Source organism: Paramormyrops kingsleyae, chromosome 1 (genome assembly GCF_048594095.1).
Source record: "Paramormyrops kingsleyae isolate MSU_618 chromosome 1, PKINGS_0.4, whole genome shotgun sequence".
NCBI classification, from domain to species: domain Eukaryota; kingdom Metazoa; phylum Chordata; class Actinopteri; order Osteoglossiformes; family Mormyridae; genus Paramormyrops; species Paramormyrops kingsleyae.
Genome location: NC_132797.1, coordinates 22,823,552 through 22,849,645, shown reverse-complemented (window position 1 = coordinate 22,849,645; position 26,094 = coordinate 22,823,552). Strand labels below are relative to the sequence as shown.

At 45.1% G+C, this 26,094-nt stretch overlaps 1 protein-coding gene across 1 annotated transcript in view; it reads right to left on the bottom strand.

Annotated features, from left to right (window-relative positions):
- The window catches only part of gli3 (GLI family zinc finger 3), a 136,177-nt gene that overhangs the window by 6,159 nt on the left and 103,924 nt on the right, over positions 1-26,094 (bottom strand). The window contains exons 7-13 of the mRNA XM_072711760.1: positions 24,838-25,042; positions 18,921-19,140; positions 13,642-13,755; positions 11,302-11,442; positions 2,562-2,711; positions 1,576-1,740; positions 1,014-1,277 (exon numbers count right to left, since the gene is read on the bottom strand). Of these exons, the coding sequence (XP_072567861.1) occupies positions 1,014-1,277; positions 1,576-1,740; positions 2,562-2,711; positions 11,302-11,442; positions 13,642-13,755; positions 18,921-19,140; positions 24,838-25,042 (1,259 nt within the window). The remainder of the gene's footprint in view (positions 1-1,013; positions 1,278-1,575; positions 1,741-2,561; positions 2,712-11,301; positions 11,443-13,641; positions 13,756-18,920; positions 19,141-24,837; positions 25,043-26,094) is intronic.

Here is a 26,094-nt window from a genome sequence, read left to right as displayed (position 1 = left end):
ACCTTTGTCCGTCATCCGTTATTCCACGGCGTGCCGCCCCAACGGCACCCCACTCAGTTCTACTTTGAAATGGGGAGGGGGAGGGCTCTGAGGGGGGTTCAGGACCACCAATAAGCCAAAATGGACCAGCCATAAGAAAGGTTTTGCTATGACAGCATCTCGTGACATGCAGGGGGCCTCTTCAAGAGTCATTTGTCACATTGAAGGCTAGACTCGGTACCTTGGGATCAGATGATTTCCTGCCCATGAACCTGTCATGTAATGAACATGGCTGACCACCCCTTCCCCCCAGTACCCATGACCATGATTCAGAACGGGCTTTGCTGAGATGCTTTGGGGTACCGGCAGTGAAGTTCTGAAACCAAGAGAGAGATGTGGTGGATGGGAACATGGATGGATGAGAAGTATTGGGGAAAAGAGAGACACCCTCCTCACCTGATTACCCACTGTCCTTAGGAAATGAGACCGAGTAATGCACGAGGCATTGGGCAGAAGAAACATTCAGTTATTAAGAAGGTTCGAGGCTGAGCAGTCATGTGACATTTGGAGTCAGCAACGATGCCACCTTCAGACAGGTGGCCATCGGGGGTGGGGGTGGTATCGGTCGGGGGGGGGGGGGGCGTAAAATCTAAACTAAATAAACAGTCTAAAAAATACAGTTAACTTGTAGATCTCAAATCACAACACTTCATGAGTAACCAGCATCGTTTGTCTCACCTAAAGATAATGTTTTTTTTTTTTTTAAGACATGGGCATTAATTCGGGATATTACTAATAAAGTCTCGGTTGGCATTGAATTAGTCATATATTTTTCTATCATTGTTCACCACTGGATTCTTGATGATGCTGTATAAGTTAATGATGCTCCCCCCGGTTCCATGACCCATGCTCAGGGTCATGCTGAAACCAGACGTCGCACCTCGGCTAAACATACAAGCCGATGTATAATAAGAACTGTGTCCTAACTGAAAGGGGTTATGGATTCATTATCACCGGGGCACGAGTGCACATACCATGGGCTTCTCGGTTTTTATGGACTTGACCTGAAGGCACTCATCCTGCTTGAGGGAACGCCCGTACTCCCGCTGCTCCGGGTAGCCCCCAGGGCCTGGCGGCTGGGGCTCCCTGGGCTGGGCTGGGGGCCGGGGATGCGTGTCGCCACGCTGCTTCTTAGTGACGTGAGCCTCAGGCCCATGCACGGTCTTCACATGCTTGCGTAGCGAGCTGGGGTCCGTGTAGCGCTTGGTGCAGCCCGGGATCTTGCAGACATATGGTTTCTACAGGGGGAAAGGAAGGTGGGGGGGATGTTTAACAACAACCACTAGCATGGTTTTGGACTGATTGAGAAAACCCATGCAACTCACAGAGAGAGTATTCAAATTGCACAATAAGGGAGGCAGGTATTATAACCAGCACTCTGGAACTGTGAGGCTAGTGCTTGTCTGTATGTATCACTTAGCATGTGCTGAATATGTTTGACATAAAGGGAACAGGCGCTTTGACGAGCATCTAGATAGGCCTTCAACATGTATCATCTGTCTACACTCAGCAAAACCGGGCAGGGAGTCTACTGACCTCGTTAGAGTGCGTGCGGTTCTGGTGCTTGGCCCGGTCTGAGGCGTTGGAGAAGGCCTTGTTGCAGCCTTCGTGCTCACAGACGTACGGCTTCTCGCCCGTGTGCGAGCGCAAGTGGGTCTTCAGGTTCTCCAGCCGTGAATAGGCCTTGGTGCAGCCTTCGAACTGCAGGAAAGATGGGTGGAAGATGGCGGGTAAGTGGGCTCCCCCCCACACAGAGAACAGCACACAGGGGCAGCGTCTATCATCACCCAAAACATGCACTTCTTGGCCACAAACAGTCCCTACACTACAAATTCCGCATTCCTTACTCAGGAGATGCTAAAGCACATTTTACTAACCAGTTAGCTAGCTACAATCTTCTGACTCTACTCACTAGCTGTTTATTTAGTTTTTGAAATATCTGAGGGCGGGGGGGAGGGACTTTTTGACTGGAGCCCCAGAAACAACAAACCCACCCCTGATGGAACATTCGTGCAATTTCTACAAAGCTGCCAACCTGAAGACGCAAAACTCGTGCAGCTGAGAACCTAAATTAAATGTCAGCTTCTCTGGTTTGGTTTACACTCATGCTGACGAATGACACTGCAGGCTATGGAAATCGCTCAGCATGACAGGCAGCAAGGAAAGCTTCAAAATCAATATGTCTTCTCATCGATTTTCATCGTGTTGTATCTACAAGAAAGGACGAGCATGATTCGGGCCCATTTCTACATAGGTATCCATCTTTAGAGGATGGACACACATCCCACTTCAGGCTGGAAGGAGCTTTTGTTTTGCTTTCAGGGGCGAGACCAAAGGGGCACTGGTCCCAGCTGAAAGCTGATTGGCCCCCGCAGTGCTCTTTCCCTTGTCATTCACTAATTCACAAATATCATTGGCTAATGACAACGTTGGGCCCTCTGTATGAATTATGGCCACTCTTTGCTTTGCAGGCCTGATCAGCCTGAATCTGATCTAGGATCAGGCGGTGGACGCTCTCTCACCGTGCACTTGTGTGGCTTCTCGCCCGTGTGCCTCCGCATGTGCACCACCAGCATGTACTGGGCCTTGAAGGGCTTCTGTTCCCGCGAACACTCCTCCCAGCGGCACACAAACTCCTTCTTCTCCCCGTGGATGTGGTCGTTGTTGATGTGCTGCAAGAGGAGAGGGGCAGCTCATGTCAGTTACCAAAACTAGCTTCAGATGGACCTCAAAACATTTTGGCAACTCTGAAAGGAAATGTGGCCCCTCTGGATCAATGGGTACTGAGCGGGCCTGTTAGATTTCAGCAGAATGGTGGGTCATGTGACCAAAGTCAACTCAAATTAACAATACAAAAAATGATTGATAATATATTTGACAGAGTGTTAAAGAGATGACAAATCATACTAGCTGTAGAGGGATAATGATGGGAAAGTTAGGTGACCCAGCCCCTGTAATCCCAATAAAATGAGGGCCCATCATAACATTTTGTTATTCTGAACCCTGAAGCCATGCCACATTGTTTCTGTTTGTTGTGATCAAAGGAATCCCTTGGGCGTATTTTACATCCCGATAAACCATATATTTTGTTAATTGGTGTAATTACATAAAGTGACCACAAGAGGGCCTTCAGAGACGCCGAAGGAAAACTACTGGGGAAAAAAAAAACGCACGATGGGTCTGAAGGTCCGCACATGTAATAAGGCAAGAAATCTCAGTCTGAGAAATCTGACGGGTCTCATGACCCTGAGCAGGATCAGTGGTTAGAAGATGGATGGAGGAATGGATGGATGGAGGTCTGAGAGACCTTTCCGCACTCGAAAGGTTGATGATACATGGGAGGGACTTTATCTTTTCTCAAAACAGAAAAAAGACAACACCAGTCAAACAGTGGCATCGGTGTAAAGTCTGTATAATATTCCTCCCGTACAGACTGCTCAAAACTCAGCAGAGATAGATGAGTGCGGCAGACAGAGGAAGACTTTGTCAACATAGAGTCATAAGGTGTGTTTTATATTAAGGGCCAATGCATGTCAAGCTGTCTATTGTATGTTTTTAAATGCATGGTTGCGGAGGCAAAGAACCTGCCAATGCACAGCAACGTGCTTTTAAAAATGCATAATGCGCGGCTTGGAATGCATTAACCCGCTTCTGCCGCAGTTATGACGTCTGCCTTACACAGCTGTTCCTAAAGACATTATTTTCACTTTTACATTTATTCCCCCAATGACCAAACATTTCTGTTTAGTTTCCGTTAAATTTAAATTGTGCTATATGTCTGGAATTTTAAGTGATGTTAGTTAATTAAAAATTATAATAGAGCAATGATTTTACTACTGTGATCTGCCTGGCTGGCAATATGTGTGAGGTAACAGAAAATTTATAAACACCCTTCTGACCAATCAGATTTGAGAATTCATCAGTACTGTAGTACAACAGGGTTTAATGCTTCAATGTAGCTTTAATATAATTAAAGAAATATGGACTATATTTACCACAAATGCATTCTGGTTTGCTTTTCCAGATCATTTCCTGTTGACCGTTGTGAAATCTTTCCTCAGGATTCTCCGTAATTAACAAAACCTCACGCCGTTTCCGAGAGCACGGCACTGAACAAATTTGACAAAGCCACAAACACGAATGCCCTCCGTCGTCTCTTTCTCCCACAGCTGTCACTCTTTCCACCCTCCTTTCATTTGGCCAAACAAAGCAGTAATGTTGGAAAGGAACAGAGCAAGAGCCGGCAGTTACCCAATCTCAGATATAACCCCATCGCTTCCAATTGGCTACCACCCTGCCCTTGACAAGCACTGACAGTTGTGCTGCTGCGGCAACTTCCAATTGGAGGTGTTAAGGGTTAGCCAGGGGGATAGGGAGCACGTGAGGAGGGGAAGGGTGGGGATAAGGGACAAACAACTGTCCCAATAACATCTCTCACTGCTCTTTTACATTCCTCCCTCACTTCTTCTCAAGCTAAAACGCTGACTAGCAAAGGGGTTAATGGATAATGCTGGCAGGTGTGTTTATGGGTGGAGGGATCGGGGAGGGGGGTGAGGGATCCCCGGGGGGGAAACGAGGGGGCGAAAAGGATGAACACAGACAGAATCCCCCGCGGGACAAAGTCAACATCTGGCCAGAAAGTCTACTGTGCTCGAAAGTGCCATTCATAGAGCAATCTGAACACAAAGAAAGCAGACGCGATATCCTGAATCGACAGGAATGTGTATTATTGCATTTCTGTTTGGGAGGGGCAAGAGAGAAAGAGGACATTCCATTCCCTGTCCCTTTCCGTGCCATCATGCCACAGGGATGGCAGCTCCAGGCCTGGCCGTGGAAAACGAGCACTCCCATTGGCCAGGTCTGACTGCTGGGCGGTCAGGCTAATCAGTGGATCCGATATGCTCTGCCATTAGTTCATTCATTACGGGACGAGAATGTGTCATGTGGTGTTTGGGGGGATGATTCTTAATCATGTCTCAAGTAAACTGGGCTTCATGCATCCTGAGTTATTCTGTTTGCTATTTGCACTAGTGCATGTACATTTGAAAGCTTTTCACATATCCCATCATGCTCTCCTTTGAGACACACACACAGTTGAGTGAAGCTTGGGGTCCAAGTGCTGAATCAGCCACTGTGCTTTGGGGTGGCTGATTAAGGGCCTTGTTAAAGGGCCCAAAAGACATGTAACTATGCAGCCGAGGGATTCAAACCAAAAACCCTCTGATTACCGACACAGTGGCCTAACCTACTGAGCCACATACCACACTATGACGTGTGTATGTGTGTGTGTATGTAATATATAAATATGCACGTAAAATTTTCTTGAATAAACTCAATTTGAAAGAAACAGGTGCTGTCTTGACCCACAGAGTGTAAGGCCTGAATCGGCATGCCCCCCATCCCCCGTGGACACAGGCTCTTTGTTATCACCCCACCTAGATCTTATTATCTCCAAATGCCCACCCCCCCCAGAAATCGATGGTGATGACCCCACATTCTCTAAAAGCGCTGCTCTCTCGGAGGGACTCCCTCTCGTTCGGGGATTCCCTGTGGCACACATGGCCCAGGAGACCCAGCTGCTGCTGCTAGTTCTGCCCGCATGCTTCACCTGGGGCAGCGATACGGAGCAGCAGGCCATGTGCCAGAATGGATGCAGCCTGCATATACTAACCAGACACACACACACACATGTCGGGTAAACATATCTTTATGGGGACCGCTCATTCAGTTCTATGGGGAAAATGCTAACGCTAACTATAACAACCTCAACCCCTACTCAGCCCTATCCATAACCATAAGTAACCAAGCAAAATACAAGAGTTTTTGCATTTTAGTTTTTTCATCGCAGTCACAGATTTTTATTAAGTTGAGTTTAAAAATGGGTATTCATCACATTGTGGGGACATCGTGTCCCCATAAGGTAAGGTATACCCACTCGCACACACACACACACACACACACACACACACACACACACACACACACACACATAGACAGTACATGCACCCCCATGTTTGATGTATTGCCTTATTTAACTATTTTCTCGCCTTATCTCCTTCTTATTATTTTCTCACATCCTCTCCTTATCGAACATTTTTTTCCTTAAAATACCCCCCCACACACAGACACACACATTCAAATGCACATTGCATGGGGTGGGGTGGGGGGTAGGCCTGTTTACACGGCAACTCCACAAAAGCCGCGGGACCCTCAAACAACGTTTAGCTTTATCAAGCAGCAACTAATAAAGCACATCCCCCTTTGTGATGTCAATCGCTGAAGTGTTCTGTACAAGAAAGAGGAAGAATAGACTGATGGGGGGAAAGGTTGGGGGCGGGGGATTGGCGGCTGGCAAGGGGGAGGTGGTGGTGGGGGGTGCAGAGGCTGTGTGGGGGTGGGGGGGTCTGGAACTGGCATGTGTAATTCAGCGAAGCCTTTTCATCTTGGAATAAGATACTCCAGACAGATAATGCCTAATCCTTCCCCCGATCAAAAAAAATCTGCATTTTACCAATTAAAACGCCCGCCAGAAGCAAAGGGGGGGTGAGGGGGGGCAATTCTAGACTTTGCCCAAGTTTATCTCCCTACAACATGAGGGAGGGATACAGTCATAGCTTTGTTTCATATTTTTCTGGTAGCGGGGGGGGTTACCATTTTATCTCCCTCCAGGAGTGGGGGGGGGGGGGGGTATTGCGTAGTGTAGCCTTAGCAGGTCGCACCGGAATGGCGTGGGGGCATTACACGGTAGCAATGGCCGCCCATGGAGATGCCCAACTCAATATGGCGCTCATATCTATCACCCACCCTGAGACAGTCACGGTAAAGAAAATGACAAAAAACAGAAGTGGCAGGGCCAGAGGGGGAAGCAAAGCGGATATAAAAAAAAATTAAATAAACGAACAAACGAACAAAAAAAAAAAACTGACAGGCGCCCCCTTTTTGCCAACTGGGTAGAAAAGATAAGTGAGTTAAATTGTGAAGATATGATTCTTATCTTATCGGCCGAACCAAAAGCATTAAATATGAACGATAAAGGAACACTTCTCAGTGTCGGGGAAAGGCCTGCCTTTGACACTGAAAAAGAACCTTCTAGAAGCACGGCAGGATCCGGGTTCAAACGGGCTGTTCATGGAGACCCCTCATTTTAGCCTTCCTTTCATAAACACTTTGATTGGCGATTACTTCAAGACCAAAGAAATCAGTTAAAATTCATTTTCAATGAGGAGCGCTTGTTTTATTTTTGTATATATATTGTACTTTCTATAATTAAATGTATTTATTTCTATTCAATTCTGTTCCATAAATACAGAATTATAGCACGATATTCATTTTCAGGCATAAACGTTTAATCTCTGATCTGCTGTGTACATGTTTTTTTTTCTCCTCTCACCAATGGTCCAGTTTGAAACGAGCAGAAGAGGGTGATACATTTGTTTAAACATTTAATATATGGAAATTTGCCCCCACACTGAATATCTTTGAAGAGAACCACTGTGGTCCCAATACGGCATTTATCCTATTACCGGGGACCACAGAGATAAGACCATTTTCACTCCGCACGGGCAAATTAGAGAGGAGGGCCTCTGTGGGTGAATATTTTTATAAGCATGTCAACCATATCAGCGTGAGGATATAAAGAGGAAAAATAAAACAGTGACAAAAAGAATACATACATATAGACTGAGAGGGGCACAGCAGGGCCGTGGATTCCCCGGCAGATTCAGGGGGCCCTGCACTTTACATGTGATCCGGAATATGTAGAATTATAAAATTATATAATGGGGGGGTAACAATAGCCACCTGGTCGGACACGGAAGCCTGACCCCCAGCAGGGGCTCACTTTCCCCTTCCCATCGCCCCACCCCCCCTTGCTCATTTTGGGGTTGCCTGGGTGGGTTGGGGGCGGGCAGTGAGGCCCCCCCGGCGGAAACAAGGGCAAGAAGTTGTCAAGATTTCCCAACCTTTCAGCGAAGCCCTTCAAAATGCGGACGGCAGCCTATTCCACAGCGGGGATATCAATTATAGATAGGGGGAGAGGCGGCCGCCAGCGGATAGGGGTGTCAGGCGGCAGATAGACAGCCGTGGAGAGCCTGGGATCTTTCCATCAGATGTGTGGGAATGGGGTGGGCGTGGGGGGGTGTGCTGATGGGATAGACGCAGTTAAAAGGAAGGGCCGGGGATCGCTTAAATGCATTCCCAGAAGTCGCAGTCAGGAAGTCTTCACCAACCGGGCAACCCTTTTATGGACCGTCCTGCCATAATATGTATAAGATCTCATCCACACAAACATCTCTGGGTTCAAAAACCTGCAGGCCGCTTGGCCCCGATCCTGAATCATTGAGGGAATATCAATTATATCTAAAACTTAAGAATAGAAGTGTTGGGCGTCTGCACAAGTTTCAAAATGATCAAATAAATGTGAAAGTCTTACACGGAAAAATCAGTGATAAACCCAAGATTGCCGCTTTCTCCGTAAGGGCCGAAAACTCACTGGATTTACGGACATCGGATTTACTGGATGGCGATAACATTGGATTCCAGAAGCGTTGCTTGACAGCAAATAATCAGTAAGCTACAATGCCCCGATGCATGCATAATGAGCCAGAAACCAGCAGCCATCAAAAACTGGCCAGTAATGGTTAGATGGAAATGAGGACAAGTGATTTTCCTTTTCATTAGAGGCCCAATTTTTCTAATTCTATGAAAATTCCTCAGTGTTGAACATCAAGTTGAGATATAACTTTTTTGATGCTGAGTTAGTGTTTCTTTTTAAGTTTTACTTTACTTTTATTAGCTAGTAAAGAAATGTTGACTAGTAGCCCTATGCTGAGCTCGAAGATTGAAGGCCATATCCAAGTTTCTTCCAACCTTGTTCTGTCTAAGAGTCCAGTCCCACTGTAACAGTCGAACGAAACAGATTACAGGCCTCTGATCAGCTGAAGCATGGTGTGCATATCAACATTGGCAGAGCTTTTACATTTACTATCTAAACTTTGCTGAACACCTCATCAACTGCCCATAACATAACAGGACTAAAGATGGCTGACTATGGAGAGCATATAGGTGAGGAATATCATAAACTTCCATGAGGTGCTGACCCACCAGCTAACTCTGCAGCTAAATGCAATGTCATGTTACATACTTCAACGTAACGTAAGAATTTTAATGTCATAGCAATACTTCACACACCATCACACTAAATGGGTAAGAAATACCGGCACGTTTCCAGAAGTCACCATTAGTCATATGGTAACTGGAGGTTTGTTGAAATGAATATAATACATGTTCAGAACTACATGTCCTGCAAAATGCATGAATGTGTGTCCCATTAGGTGAAACAAAAATTCCAAGTTGTTCATGCTGAGAATTACACCGCACGCCCTATGCTGAGGACACGTGAGTGTGAATTCCCCGTTAGCAGAGGTAGCCCTTCTGGCTAAAGCGCTTCACCCTCACCTGGTAGACGAGGACGTAAGATGATCCTACAGAGGGGCGGAAGGGCAAAGCACAGGGTCAGCCTGGTCAGGCGTGACAGCTTGGGTCAGCCACCGGGGGGGAACCTGGCGGGAAGGCGGTCGGGGTGGGGGGGGGGGGGTCGCTGATACCCGGGAGCCTGGCTGCTTTGCTAGCGGCTTCCGACAAAGGAAATTACAGTCCTCTCAGCATGGGGGGAGGGGGGGACCGCCGGAGAACTGAGCAGCGACTCCATAGATTAACTCGTACGCTGTGCCCCAGCGGCCCAAGGAGAAAGCTCTCCGGATCGAGAAGAATCAGAGCCTTCAGATGAACCCCCTCAGCAACAAGCGTTAGTGGCTGAATAAGAGATTATTTCACTCCCTTTTATCACTCGTCAAACCTCTCGGAAAACTCTTTCCTAGTTTTTCAGCTTTGGTCCTGTGTTCACCTTTTGGATAATTCCTATTCTGCCCATGAATCCAAAAAAAAAAGCATTAAATAAAGGTGCATAATAAATATTGCAATGGATACATTCAATATACATCCCGACAAAGGCGTTGTGCTGTGCCATGACAACAGACACAACAGTGCTGGATTGAAGATTGTAGGTTTAGTCAACTTAAACAAGTCAATCCATCCATCCATTTTCTGTATCTGCTTGTCATGTAACCACTTTTACATTTAAAACATAAACTAATATAAAAACATCTTTTGAAGACTAGATAGCTGCAGATGACAACGTTTCATTGTGTTAAATATCCATCAATTTGTAGATGTGTCCAATCAGCAACTCAAGATTATTAGAACGGTTGATAATTATGTTTGAATATCCAACAATCTATCCATTCATCAATCTATTGTCCTTACCATTTGACCAGAGCTTTGTCACACACTTAACGTCCTTCTTGAGATGAGGTGTGACAGAAACTCAATGAATACCAAGATGTTCTAAGAGTTCTGAGTTTGTAGCCCAACATGAAACATGACTCAGATGCCACGAAAGCACTATGATCTCATGAAGTTTCTGGGCTAAACTGAAGACAGATACGTCATCTACATGTATCTGCATGTGAAGGGCGTTGACTGCCTCTGACGGTGTCGTTCCCTGTACAGCATCACCACAATGTATGGGCGGTCCTCACTTTGGGCGCAATGCCAACGTCCTCACCTCTTATCAGACCAACAAATCAGAACACCGGAGGAAAACTTATACTCTCCATTGACTATTTTAAAAAAGAAATTGTAAGGATCAGGAATAAATTCCATTTGAGGTGATTCTCTTGTGAATGTATGTGTTCAGGAACTTTGACACGCACTTCCATGCATGACCAAGCATGTTTTAGTGCAAATGTTAAAATAAATAAATTTTTTAAATCCTTTATTTGTCATTTGCACAAGTATGAGTACTGGTATATTGGAATTGTTATTTTTGCCAACCCCACCTTATTCTCCATAGTTTGGGGGTTGTAGCACAGGGTCAGCCAATGTGCGGCACCCCCAGAGTTGGGGGTTAATGACCTTGTTCAAGGGCCCATGGACATGTGACTGTTCTGATCACCAGTGACCTTCTGATCACGGGCACAGTGACTTAGCCCGGGTATGGGAGTGCATGTGAACAAACAACAAACAAATGGCTGTGCCCCAGAAAAAGTCTACTGAATGGGCCCCCCGTTTCTCCAGACCAAAGCTACCATTATCCATGCTCATGCACTCAAGGGCTCCCCCTAGTGTCCCCCTTTCTGCCCCCATATGGGTGGCTCATGCGTGTAGGTGCACTCAGGTGAGCGCAGACCTGTACAAACTCACATGCACCAGCTGCTCCTGGGTGTCAAACTCCCTACAGCACCCCTCCCAGTGGCAGTTGGTCTCGTAGACCACCTCAGGCTCCTGCTTCCCCTCCTCCTTATCACCCTCCTCCTTCACCAGGGTCACTCCCTCCGTCTGCTCCTAAAACATCAAGACACAATCAAGTCAACTCAAGTGGGGTGTATTGCCAAACCATCCATATACACATATGCAGTCACATGACATAGCCTCACCCCCCCCCCACATTTGGACCATGGTACAACATACAGACAGCAAGAGATGGTGGAAGGATTTTACAGTATTTAAAGTGCAAAACACAGGCAAGTGTGAAACAGGGGGGCGGAACACTAGTGTTTATATACATAATGCGATGTTTACGTGCACGAATAAAAAGTACGACAGCAGCTGCATATAGGGCTGGAATAAATATATATATAGTAGCTAATACAGATATTAGCTAAAAATTAAGAAGCAATTGATAAATATACTACCAGTGCCAATTTGTGGGTGGGGGGGTTGGGGGGTAAGGAGGGAAGGAAGCAGGGTATTTAGTGTCTGTTACGCAGGGGTGGGGGGGGGGGTTACACAGGAGTAGAGAAAAGAGGTCCCAGGAGAAACCTCCCAGACAGGAATCCCCAGGAGTTTACGAGCTAGCTATCCGATACATTCAATCCTTAAATTAACTCCCTTATTCTTTATTTACGACTTTTACCCAAAGAATCTTTACACGTTTTCCTACAGGGGGACCTGCGCTAATGCTTCCCTCGTTAAAAATGTGAAGGGGGGATTCCTACAACCGACAAACTGTTTTTGATCATTCCCACCATCAACACACCTGAGGAACATTCCAACACGATACCGATTCAAAAAAAAAGAAAAGATACCCAGAGCTCCATTTGCCAAAAATACTAAATCGTTTTATCAACATTCCAACGTGTATGAGTCTAATCCCTTGACGGGGAGAGAAAGATGCAGTTGTTTTAAGAAAAAAAAACGGGCATGGCCTACTGGAATTAAGATGCCTTTCAGAGACCTCTGAGTCCCAGTAAACTCTGGCCTTGTGTTAAACCCGATCCGTGCCCACGAGAGGCCTAGGGATTTAAGGAATCTCCTTCCCCTTCCATCTGCTGGTTGTTCCATTATCCCAAGCGTATTTCACTGTCAACTTAAAATGTCTGGGGTGCTTGGGAAGGGGGAGGAGGCTTCCCCTCTGTTCACAGCTGTGATTCATAAAAGTCCTCCCTCGGTTGAGCGGAAAAGTGGATGTCAGCGCGGGACAGGGCTGGCTGTTCAGGGACATGTACCAGTTTACGGCTCCGTGCCGTGGCCATGGGAACATAATCCCAAACTGGGCTCTTTTATTTGAACTCACTAGGGCTGAAGCATGCAGGAACGCGTACGCATGCTGTCACATACACGCAGAGTCACGCAGCTATAATTGCAAGCTGCCAGCTGTGTGCAAGTCCAGCAGACACTCACAAATGAGGACAGTTTTTCTCAACAAGAACAAGCCCTGCATTTCCGTCGGGGAGAATACCCCCGCCCCCCCGCCCCACAGCAGGGGTCTCCCCCCGCCGAAAAGTAAGATGTTCACGGGCTGTCCCATACATTTGTTTCACATTAGCCTGGCATGCCATGTGGCTACAAAGGTCGTGGAACGCATGACTACAAGGTATTTGGGGAGGGGGGGCAGACTTGAAAATGGTGGGGAGGAGTGGGGGGGGGACAGACCCATTCAGAAGAATGCTGGCAGGCAGCTGCTCCTCCATACGGACGTGGTCACACAGACATGCTAAGTCCTTTAGCAACACCTACTGCCTGACTGCTTTTATTTCTGTGTTACTTGGTAAGTTTTAAAAAAAAACCTACTTTCAGAGACTTTGAAAACAGTGACACTCTTTAGAAGCTGTATTCTCACTGAGCAGCACAATTAAAGGGTAAATCAATAGTCTGGCAGAACATGGGACAAATGGAAACTTGTGTGTGTGTGTGTGTGTGTCTACCAAATGTCCCCCACAATGTAATAAAAACCTGTTATTTTGATCTGTGAATGCAATCAAAAAAGTAGAAATGCCAAAAGTCTTGTAGTTTTTTGGTTACTTATGGGTAAGGTTAGGGCTGGGTAGGGGTTAAGGTCATCATGTTGGGATTAGAGTTTTCCCCATAGGAATGAATGGAGAGTCTGCATAAAGATATAATTAAAAACCTGTGTGTGTGTGTGTGTGTGTGTGTATGTGCTTTGACCTCAGGAGTAACACTTAAAGTAACTGAGTGTATGTGTGTGGGGTGACTTCTGGGGGGCCCAGGGGGCTTCTGGGGGGCTGGGGCTGGCATCCTCACCTGCACGCTGCCCCCCCCAGGACTGGGCGGCTCCTCGTCCGGCTTGATCCTGGAGCGCTTGTGATGCATGGGGTCTCCGGTGCTGCTCACGGCCGACTCGCTGGTAGGTTTGCTCTGCGGGAGTCACACATGCCGTGTCACAATTACTGAAGTCACTGCATAGTGTAACATGACTTTCTCACGCTGTCAGACACTGTGTCATCATTGCTGCTACATTTCACTGACATATCGCAATCAGAATCAGACTTAATTTTATTGGCCAGGTACACCTGCATGTACTACAAATTTGTCTTGGCAATATAGGTGCATATATTCACAAACAACATAGAACATAAATTAAGAAAAATACAGTGGTACCTTGGTTTACGAGCATAATTAGTTCCGGAAACATTCTTGTAATCCAAATCACTCGTATATCAAAGCGAATTTTCCCATTAGAAATAATGGAAACTCATGATCCGTTACACAACTCAAAAATATTCATATAAAAATTATTAATACAAAATATAAAGTAAAAATACATAAAACAAATTAACCTGCGCTTTACCTTTGAAAAGAATCGTGGATGGTGTGAGGGAGACGAGAGAGGAGAAGAGGAGGGTTATTTTGTAGGACGACTTTCACTATAATTAACGGAATCACTGCTATCTGTTGGCTCACTGGAATCTTTTTCTGTTTGTGCGACTTAAACAAGGAACCCATCCAATGACAGCCTCTTTTGCCTCCTTTTCAATTTCGCAAAAATGTGGACATTGCATTGTCGTTAAATAGATTCATAGCTCGCACTGCTACGCCCTTATTCAGGTGGTGCTTTTCTACTAAATTTTGACTATACGAGTGAGGCATGCCGACTGAGACCGAGAATGGGAGACAATTGCTCACAATTCCGCAGCATGAGAAAGTGAATAACCATTGATTCAGCTGTGATGACGTGCGCTTGGCGACAAAACAAGAAGCGCACGCATGCGCTTTCTGTTTTGAAGCCCAGCGCACATAAAAAAACAAGAAAAACAAGGAGCGCATGTGTGCCATATGATTTTTGATGATACCAGGACTTGCTCGGTTTCCAAGTCAAAATTTATTAAAAATCTTTGCTCGTCTTGCGGAACACTCGTAAACCGCGTTACTCATAATCCGAGGTTCCACTGTAATATAAGAAAGAGAAATAATATAGTCAGTAAATCGGCATTTACAAAATGCGATGATGCGAGCAAGTCCAACTACAGTTTAAATACTGCATAATCACTGTTATATTGTAGGAAAAAAATCCCAATAGCTGGATGTACAAACAAGACCTACCAAAATTCAGACATTCCTGAACACTGAGATCATTAAGGTGAAAATAGTTTTGATTCAATTTAATGGAATCAATTGCAGGTTAAATATGAGATTTAGATAATTATATTAAACATTGTTGCACCGCAAAGAACATATGATTAGTTGAAAGTGGCAGCCAAAATTTATACCACACTTTTGTCTTATAATATTTGAAAACCACTTTATACGCTGAAACTGGCCAATAGGCAGGGATTGACATAACTGGTATGCAAGTATGCATTCACCTTTAAAATCGATATGTGCAGCAATCGATTAATGTAACAGCGCAAATACGTATGTATTTTATGTGCGTCCATGCGTTTTAATCTCTATACCGCAAATGAAGTACGAATTAGCATGTAAAGGTCTAAATGCATAATAATTTCTTGTCATATCAGCGCAAATGCACATAAAATATATACGCATTACAACAATCGATTGCCGCATGTAAATCGCTTTTAAATGTGAATGCGTACTTGCGTACCAGTTATGTCAATCCCTGCCTATTGGCCAGTTTCAGCATATAAAGTGCCAATCCCTCCCAATAGGATATGAAATAGTAAAGGATCTGTGCTTGAGGTTAAAAGTTTTCAGTTTTAAGTCCCCCAAGTAGACCTAAAGAAACCCCCGTGCGGACAGCAATCGAGTGGTGAATGATGGTAGAGCCACGTTGCTATTTGACCATCTGCGGTCACATCCTGCAGTAGCTGATCTGAATATGGCGGGGGTGTCGACAGAGAAGCAGAATTTAATAATGCAACTCCTTTGCTCACACAATTCCTTTATTAAAACGATTTCTTTATTAACGCGACTCCTTAACTAAATGACCCCTTTTTTTAAGGTGACTTTGCTAACGTTACTCTTATTAACACAACCCTTTTGTTATCTTGACTCCTTTACTAACACGACCCCATAGCTAATGCTCCTCCTTTATCAACGTTACTCCTTTGCTAATGAGACTCCTTTACTAATACAGCTCCTTTCCTAATACAGGGGTGTCAAACTGCGGTCCTAGGGGGCCGGAGCCCTGTGTAGCTTAGTTCTTTCCCTGTTCCACCACAAATGATTCAGCTCAAGAGCTGCATGGTAATTAGCACAAGGAGTTGAATCAGGTGTGTTAAATGAGGGGAAACCCAAAAATGTGCAGGGCTCTGGCCCTCCAGGACATCTGTGTCCTAACATGACTCCTTTGCTAATGTGACTCCTTTACTAATACGACTCCTTTCCTAACATGACTCCTTTGTTAATGTGACTTCTTTACTAATATAACTCCTTTTCTAACATGACTCCTTTGCTAATGTGACTCCTTTAGCACGATTCCTTTAATATTGCGACTCCTTGGGTAGCATTACTCCTTTTCTAATGCAACTTCTGTGCTGATACAACTACTATATTATGTAGTTCCCCTAATAATGGGACTCCAAACAACAGCTGACTAAAGCAACGTTTTGACTGGTGTTTTGGCCTCAGATTTGAACCCTCTACCGCAGAGATGGAAATGCTAACTCAGCATCAGCTTCAGCAACAATAGCAGCGACTGTTAGCATGCTCGTAATTAAATGCAAACTTTACAAGGGGAGTTTTGAGAATTTAATACACCTCACGCTTAATCTGCGTAACTCTAAAAACCAATCCAAGAGCTGTAAAGACATGAACTACCCTGAACACAGCAGGATTGTTTGCTGTGAGCGCCATGCGGTTCAATCACCAGATCAATTTAGTGAAGTCTAGGAATCGAACTGAGGAACGTCAGGGGGCCTGTGGAAAAAAATTAAAAACGCTTCATTCTCCGCCCCGAGTATATTTTCATCGGAGGGCCGCTTCTTTGGGAGCGTGTGGCTCCCCTGGAACTCCCTGGCTTGCAGGGAAAACTCCCCACAGCCGGCCAAGATATCCAAGAAGAGAAAAATCCCCCAGGGAGAGTTTTGGGGCAAAAGAAAATAAATGCCTGGGAGAAGTAAAGTGATTTCTTGGCCTCTCACTGCGCTTCGCCTGCCAAACAGCAGTCAGGGAGCAGAGCATCCTCATCTCTTCCAAACATTTACTTGCGGTGCTATTTCAGTCTGGCAGCCTGAAAATGCACGCGTCCACCTCTGACGCAACTCTCAAATGGACAACGTTGTTGGAAGACCCATTCTGTCACTACGGTGACCCTAGCAGCCTCTGATCGGCAATAATTATGACCGTGGTTTAGAATTTTACACCTTTTCCATAGCCGGATATTTACTGAAGCAGTTGATATAAGAAGTTGAGACCTGGATCGATGACAGTTTTGTTGACTAGTACCACATCCGTAACTGGCAAACTAGAAAACCAAGTAAAAAGTCCCCAGAAGCCAATGTACTGTGTGGACAAATACAAAGACCTCACACTGATAATTAAGCGGAGTCTTGCTTAAATCCATGCATGCATCTTCTAACCAATCATCTCATTATCCACACTGAGCCGGGAGCCTATCCCAGGTGGCAGATAGGGAGAGAGGGGACACCCGGGACAGGATGTCAGCCAATCACAGGGTACATACTCACACACAAAAAGGGAAACTCCAGTTTGGAAAGTGCATAAGAACAGGAAGATCATGCCAAGTCAGCATTTGAACACACAAATCTGGAACAATGCTAAACGTGCTGTTCGCTACTGTGGCATAATCCGGTAACGTTTATTCTTCGTTGTTTTCAAGGATGGCCGACAGTAACATGTGGCATGAATCCCCCACAGTCTATCTTTAAGATGAGTGTTCAGGTGTTTCAATTAATTTCTTTAATTATACTTTTATCCCCAAGAAATTGATGGACGCCCCGCATTTCACTCCCATTAAACTGAGCGTTGCTGTCTATAGCATCAGCAGCCGAAAATGGATGTTTCTTTCCGGGTTGCTGGACAGTGCCGAGCAATCGTTGCGAGAAGAAGGATCGGTGTGCAAATTTACAGCTTCGAGCATAATGTCCAGCTAGGTTACTGCACGGACAAAAAAAATTATAACAAAAATAAAGAGAAACACAGCAAAAAAAAATTATGTTTTTATGCCGTAGGACCACAAAAATCCAGAATAGAAGAGAGCGGAAACCTGGAAAAAAATAAATAAATAAGGCTCGGCCGGTTTTGCTGTAATTCAGCCGCAGCGTGTCATGAAAAATGGGTCCCGCAAACACAGTTAAATCCATCAATTCTAGACCAGATTATTTCTCATTCTTGTGATTAATGGTGTCAGAAGTGGGATTCTGTGTTAATAAGGCCTTTGTTGCTCCTTGGGGTAGTCTTTTAAGGGGAAAAAATACTAGCTGAAATGGAGTAAGGGTATTAAAAAGAGGAGATATCCGTATCTGTGTCACCGTTCTGTCTGTGTCTGTATTCGAATAGCTATTTGTCAAACTAGGACTGGGAGCTGCTCATAACCAATTTGCTGTAAAATCTATGTTACATATATTTACAGCCGTTTTTATACGGTCTGTGTCTTTGGATTTTTTTCACCTCAGGGCTGAGTTGTGACTCTGCCTGCGAGTAAGGAAACTAAAAGCACTTTGGGAGATTTTTATGATAACGAGTTCCTTTCTAATTAGCTATAATCAACAAACAAACAAACCGAGGCAAAACAGAATAATGTTTGTAGCTACATGGCTGATACTATGGCTGTACAATGAATCCCAGTGTTAATACCGACATTTGGGTGACATTAAAATTAACAGTACAAGAGAAGTAAACTTCTGAAATAGTATTTGCAGTAGCATTTTTAACTGTGTTAACACCACCAGTATTAGCTGAAGCTGATGTGGTGCTGTAGGCAAGCTTCACTGCCCTACACCCCCAACCCCCCACCCCGCCCCCAACTGTCCGGGGGGCATTTGGTGCCCCGTCACCCTGGAAATCGCCCAGATTGCCCTAGCCAGGATCTGCTACTGCATACCACTGTTGTTTTAGGGGTTGCTGTCTTTAAGTAATGGGCGAAGCAAGCGGTAAGTCACCTGTGAGGAATCTGTGGGGGCCGAATTTCTCTCCACGGACCCCAGCCCGGTGGGCACCATGCCCGGGATTGGCCGCTGGGCAGCGAAAGCAGGGGCCGGGTGGATAAGGGGGGGGCTGTGGCCAAACGCAGAGCCAACGATGGTAGGCTGGCGTCCAATCAGCTGCGGGTGCATCTGCAGCGTCATGGGCGTGGGGGGGTATGCAAAACTCAGGGCGGGGCTGCGAAGAGACCGGGGGAAACCATTAATGGAGGGGGGGGGGGGTGGGGGCAATACAGAGACAGGGGCTGAAATAAAATAATATCTAATAAAAATGTATGCTTTTAAAATGATAGATTAGTATAAGTTATAATTTCAATTTTATGACACAAACATGCAAAGAAATTGAAGTGCTACAATAAAACTAAAGTGGTACAGTCATATGCAGTCAAATAAGACATATGTTAAAAACAGAAATGGAGATTATTTAGAAATATGAATTGCTTTCATTTCCTATTATTACCTCTTCATATTATGAATATTAGAACAGTATGAAGTGCTGTAATTCAAATCCAGTGAACTATAATTTTAAACAGGGAAGAATGTATAATGAGAAATCCCGTTTTCCTCGCACAATCCTCATTGTCTCTTACGTTGTTCTTTACACACTCATCTCAGCATCCCATTTCACCACACAAAACTACAGCATTGTGGCCCTGCTTGTTTTCAATAACCTCTGTATTAATCACATGTGAATGTGAAGGAGGTTGGGAAACTTTCTCCCGGTCTCCCCTTTATTTCCGGAATCCGTACACGGTTCAGGAACACACTCCCACGAATAAGGAGAGCAAGGCGTGTATCACAGTTATTAATTACTGGTATTTTCATGCCCTGGCAGGTCGTGTAAGTTATGGATGAACACGCTGTACCTTGACGACTGGCTCCAACGACACCATAGACCACGTCAAAGCATTTATTACAATTTCCACAGCGAAAAAGAAAAAAAAAAAACAGGGAGAGACATGGAGAATATATAGATCATTCTGAATCATTCACAGTCCCTAGAGTCAGTCTCACGTCGGACGAATCTGCAATATAAGGACATTGAAAGGTAGGGAGTCCCTGGAGAACCACGTCCATCTCATTACTGCCTAAAAAACCATGTGCGTGGGGATGGACTCCATCTTTTATATATAACAGCTAATGAGAATCACAGCGGACCCTCTGTACTGCTGAAATGTTAATCTAGATAAAGACGATGCAAGTTAATTCTTGGGTGTAACTTTGCTCCATTTCGGTCTATTTCCTTTGGCCTGCCACACGTGGGAATCAGACTTAGCGATTAACCGGCAGACTCGGCAGTCAATCTGCCGTAGCGTTTGGCTCAATTGGGTTGGGGTTCCGACACCCCCCAAAGAATCAATAAGGAAACGGGGAGAGCAGGCCTCCAGTCAATGGAGGATGATCTCGATCATTTTGTGGTGTTCTTCTTCCTCAAGGTGTAGCAGCTACAAAGAGTTTCGCACAGCACCAGCAGCCCATAACCCTAAGAGGTGTGGGAGTGTCTAACTTCTGCAGTGGCTTCCTGACCCAAACCCTGGGATCATCACTGGGACATCAGGCTCCATTAATTCTCAGATCTGACGGTGGCTAAGCTGGTCCATATGTTTGGAGATCTTATTATAGCGGAGGAGTGGAAATCAATGGGATGGGGTGTTGGGGGCCCAGGCGCTTGTCATATCACTCATTTGCGGGGGCCGCATTGCGTAGCCCATCTAGCCATTGTCACCTGCAGTCCAAGCTTGTCTGGTGATTGATCAGCCGCTTTTTCAACACTTTCGATCGCAGGGCGATCACTTCTGGGTAATACTGCAGGAAGGGGGGGGGGGGGGGGGCGAGTGCTGCTTGTGGTAGGCTGCCATCTACCGTGACCTTCCAAAACTGGTTCACATAGATCTTCTAATATTTAAGTGTTGGGGCATTGAACAAGCAAGTCAATATTTGTCTCTGAAATCTGAGTATGTTCTGTAATTTCACACGTAAAATATGTTAAAGAACAAGTCAGGAGAAGATCCCCCTAACCCTGTGGAGTTAGTGTGAGCACCTCTAACTGTATAATTCACCCGAGTTATTAGCATCAGGAATCTACTGTGTCAATTCTGTTGTTTTGAAAAGCCATTCAATATGACCAAATAGCCACTGTTTTAATCTATCGATGTCCATAGTATTGAAAACGTCAGCAGTGTAAGCCACCAGGAGACAATTCTAATCCAAAAGAGCCAGGGTATCTACACATGGTATTCAAACGTTTGTTAACAAGACTAAGTTATCTGTGGTAAAAAGTAAATAAAGTCAAGTATCTCTTATGATATTGGCTCCCATTCTTATGGATTATGCCAAATTTAAACCGATTTATTGTTTATCGTTCTGACGAGCACATTCTAGATTAAGGACATGAAACCTTTATGTACTAATCTACTCTGAAAGTGATGCACATACTGTAACACTGTCAGGTGTATAAAATGACAATGGCTAAGGCTGATAGAAAGGAAAACTAGCCGCTGCCATGACTGTCCCTTTACGCCAGAGAGAGTAAACAGCTCTTAAACCAAATGACTAGATAAATCTGTCATCATGTATTGTGTAGTTGAAGCATATAAAATGGTTTATGTGCTAGCTATGCAAAAATGACTAGGTCAAATATGAAACTATTGTAAACTGAGGGTTCTGTTAGTTAAAATAATCATAACAATTGTTATATAAAATTAGCTATATGCTAGTTCTCAACTCTGAGCTGACCTACCAAGCTCTCCCCTGGATAAAGTACATGGAAACCCTGGGATATTTCGAAATATTACACAACTGTTGAAGCTATTAAAATGTCCTTCATAGCGTCTCCACGATAGCAGCCAGCTCTCGCTCTTTTGGGGAGAAAGGTCGCCAGCCTTGGCAGAGCACATCTGAGCCCATGGTGTGGGAATAATGAACCCCTTTTGTGCTTGGTGTAAAGGTGCTGCCCCTAAATCAGTCACAAAGGACCCAGGCAGCGACAGGCTGAACCAAAGGGGTGACCATTCGTCATACTCCCTCCCTGGCGAAGGAAGCCTGAGATGGACGTGCTATCAGCGCCTCCCTCTGTACGACGCTGGAACAGGTCACCCATGTGTTACCGGTCCAGTGCTTTTGGTTCCATTAACTTTTCTTGGACGCCTGACATATGTCTTGCACGGGCTTTGAGTAACTGTTGGGTCTGACTCCCAAAACATTTCAATGTGCATAGTCATGTACATATTCCTCACCGCCATTTCCAAGACCACAAGATTTCCGGCCAGGCATCGGAAACTGCTGGTGCTCAGATTGGTTTCAAAGCCAAGATTTTCAGCCAGTAGCTGTTCAACACGTCCATATTCCATCCAGCCAGCTTCCATAAGTTATACAGTCCCAAACAAGGGCTACTCTGTCTGGAATGATTATTGAAATCTCCAGTGCATTTAGTTTGTCATCTTAGTGTGTCTGGGAATTCTCACCCTATCTGACCTGTTGCACACCTTCTCCCACAGATTAGGTAAAGGCTGCTCTTTTATTTTAATGAAGACTGTTTGTGGACCTGGAAGAATCATGGAAACAACAGAGCAAGTTCTCTCCTTGTTGTTCCTATGATTCCTCCCACACCCTGAAGCCATGCAGTTAAGCCAACTGCTGTCTCTAAACTGCCCTCAGTTTGTCTCCAGTGATGGACTGGCAGTGTCCACTGCCTCGTGCCTTGTGCTGCCAAGATCCAGGTTGTTGAAGACTACTGAAGGTATGTAGTAGCACTAAATGCTGAAATCAATGTCAGGCTATCCCAGAATCTATGGCAGGAGCTGAAAGCTCAAATCTTTATCTCTGCATCTTTGGTCACAGGCTGGCTGTACAATTATTAAAATCCTAAGCTGTGTGTTTAATCCTTTGCAAAAGTAGTTTAATGTCCAGTTGCCCACAGCATATGCAACTCAAGCCAAAGCTTGACAATGATTCATCTGCTTCCGGGCAACAGAGATTTGCCAGAGATGTGGTGCTCCAGGTCTCATCCCCGACCACGGATTGGGCTCCCTTTTCATCTGTCACATTATCAGCCGCCCCCCCTTCCCCCGCCCCACACACAGACACACACGCACACACACTCACCCTCGCGCCCAAAATGCCCCCGTCCCACATGAAATATCACGCCAGTGTCCAGTTAAGGTAAGTTCTCCACGCTTGATGGAGAGGACATTAATCAGAAGATGCATATCAGAGTGGGGGGGGGGGGATTTGTTCACATGCTTCCTACCTAATAGAGGATTTCATGTTCACTGAGAGACCTTCCATTTATTGTTCAACAGGCCGTTCATTCATCATCGCGCTCTCAATGAGTCCACACTCGTTCTCTTTTCCTATTCTTCGCTGTCATTCTTTCAACCCTGCTCTCTCCCTCCTTACCATCCCCCCCCCCCCCTCCGATTCTGTTATTTATATTTCTCCCTTTCAGTCGCTCGCCTTGCTTTTTCCCTCCCGCCGTCTTTTCTTTCCCACTACTTTTCCGGAGAACTGGCGCGACAGCTGCTTCCCCGCTCTGTAGACTTTTTGATAAAAAAAGATATTAAAAAAACTTTCCTTGGTCAAGATGTGGAGAAATGGTAAACATGTTGAGGTGACTCTGGCCCATGAGACACGACGGTTAGCTTCGCACCGTAAACATGACGGTCACGGAGTTCTCCCAGATGGAGAACTGCTGGTCTGAGATGTAAGAGCCACTCCTTACTCACATCCTTATCTATCTTGTCTTGTTTCTTCACTCAGTACCACAGAAAAAGTATGAGAATTTCTGTACTAACAGCTAACCTTCTTTTCCCTTTAAAAAAGTGTATGCACATATGCAGCCTTGCTGCTACAAATACTTCTAAAATTTTAATTGTACTTGAAATTTAATTGTAATTCCTAAAGTAATTCTCTGCCATAATAATATGATGTGAAGAGTGAACTTTGCTCATTGTCTTTTTTGCTTCATTTTCTTTTTGACCATATCTTAGATGTTTAGACGTCAGCAATGAGAATGGAAGGGCGGCTGAGAAGAGGAGCCAGCTGAACTGGACAGGACAAATAAAACCTTAAAGCTTTCATATGATATAAAAAAACAAGTCAGATGTTTCAAGATCATGGTCATAGATCCTCTACCTGCTGAGGAACGATGAGACGGGACCGCCATCACACACAGGTCTTGGCACGCAATACTTCCTTAAATTACTCACAAGGTTTAATTGCTTAGTTTCCAGACATCCATCTAGCCTGCCCCGAGAATGACAGGGCGTAATGCAGGGAACACCGTTAGACAGTCTATCACAGGGTAAACTCACACACATACACTCACACACTCAGGTTTGTAATTATATCTTTGTGGTGACTATCCATTCATTTCTATGGGGAAAACTTGCCTTAACCCCTACCCAGCCCTAACCATAACCATAAGTAACCAAACAAGATATGACTTTTTAGTTTTCTGATTGCATTCACAGATCTTTGTGGGGACCGCACAACGTCAAAATAACAGGCAATTCAAAACAAGTACTTCAAGCTTAATGCAGCAAGTCTCCTTCCAGACTTTGGCCAAAAACAGCTTTCAACTGGTTTGAAAGGAATGGTCCAATAAGTATTTAAATGTGGAATAGAGATGGAGGAGCAAGCGTAGTAAGATGCATCACAAGAAACAGGAATTCTCCACATTATATGTCTCTGCTGGACATAATTGTTCATACTTTGGGTTTTTAAGTTCTTAGAGCAACAGCGTCAAAATTAAATCCTGCCTATGCTAACTTTGGGGATGTCCACAGATGACAGAAAAAGGGTTAGGTTTAGGGTTAGCTGACAGCTGATTGGTCCCCGGGGAATCACCCGTTTTACACAGTGACACTGACTTTACCTTATGGCCCCAGCAGACAGGTGGCCATAGGAGCCTCCAGTGGAAGAGCTGGAGCGGGAGCTACTAAGGATGCTGCTTATCAAGGAGTTAGGCGAGGTGCGAATCACAGCCTGGAGGTCGAAGCTGTGGTCCGACAGTGGGGAACTGGGCAGCGTGCGCTTTCGGCTGGGCCTGGTGGGGATCCTGGGGCTGGGGAACCGGGAACCTGGGTGGAGGGAGAGAGAAAGAGGAGGAACCCAGCTGTTAAAACTTGACAATATGCAGATACCCTCGAATTCAACTCCTGCACGACCCCCAGGGTAACCGTGGCTATGATGATGTCAAAAATGTTTTCATCAGCCTCAGTCAAAGCGTTCACCAGTCATGCTATTCACAGTGCTTCGTATCCAGCTGAGCTGAAATAATTTTGTGAAACAATAGACAAATATTACAAGGAAAGCAATTACTGCTATTTCCACAATATGGAACTCAGCTGACAGCCTACAATCCATTACTTGCCTGTTTTCCCTTCCCCCTTATTATTTATTATTATTACATTGCTTAGCCAACACTTCTTTTTCAAACATTCCTTGCTATTTAGCCCAGCTATGCAGCTGGGTTTTTTTACTGCAGCTATTCAGTAGCCCCTTACTTTGGAGCAGACTGTCCACTGAGCCTTAATCACAAAAGCTTCAGGTGTAAGCTGAGGCCTCAGGTATCCCCACACCTTCCCTGGTATCCCTGTACCATTCCTGGTATCCATGTACTTTCACTCATATTCCTGTAGCTTCCCTTGTCTGAGTACTCACATACCTTTTCTGATATCCTTGCATCTTTCCCTTTTCCTGGAAGCTCCTTGATTATCCCTATTAATTTTTTGGTATCCCTGTACCACTCATGGTATCTTCATACTTATCTTGGTATTCACATACCTCCCTTGGTATTCCTGCACCTTCATTGGTATCCCCATACCTTCCTGGGTATCCCCGTTCCATTTCTGGTATCTCCATACCTTCCGGGGTATCCTCGTACCATTTCTGGTATCTCCATACCTTCCTGGGTATCCCCATACCATTCATGACATCCCCATACCTTTCTGGTTATCTCCATACTATTCCTGGTAAACCTACACCTTCCTGGGTATCCCCATACCATTCCTGATAACCCCATACCTTCCTGGATATCCCCATACCATTCCTCGTATCCCCATACCTTCCTGGATATCCCCATACCATTTGTGGGATCCCCATACTTTCCTGGGTATTCTCATACCATTTC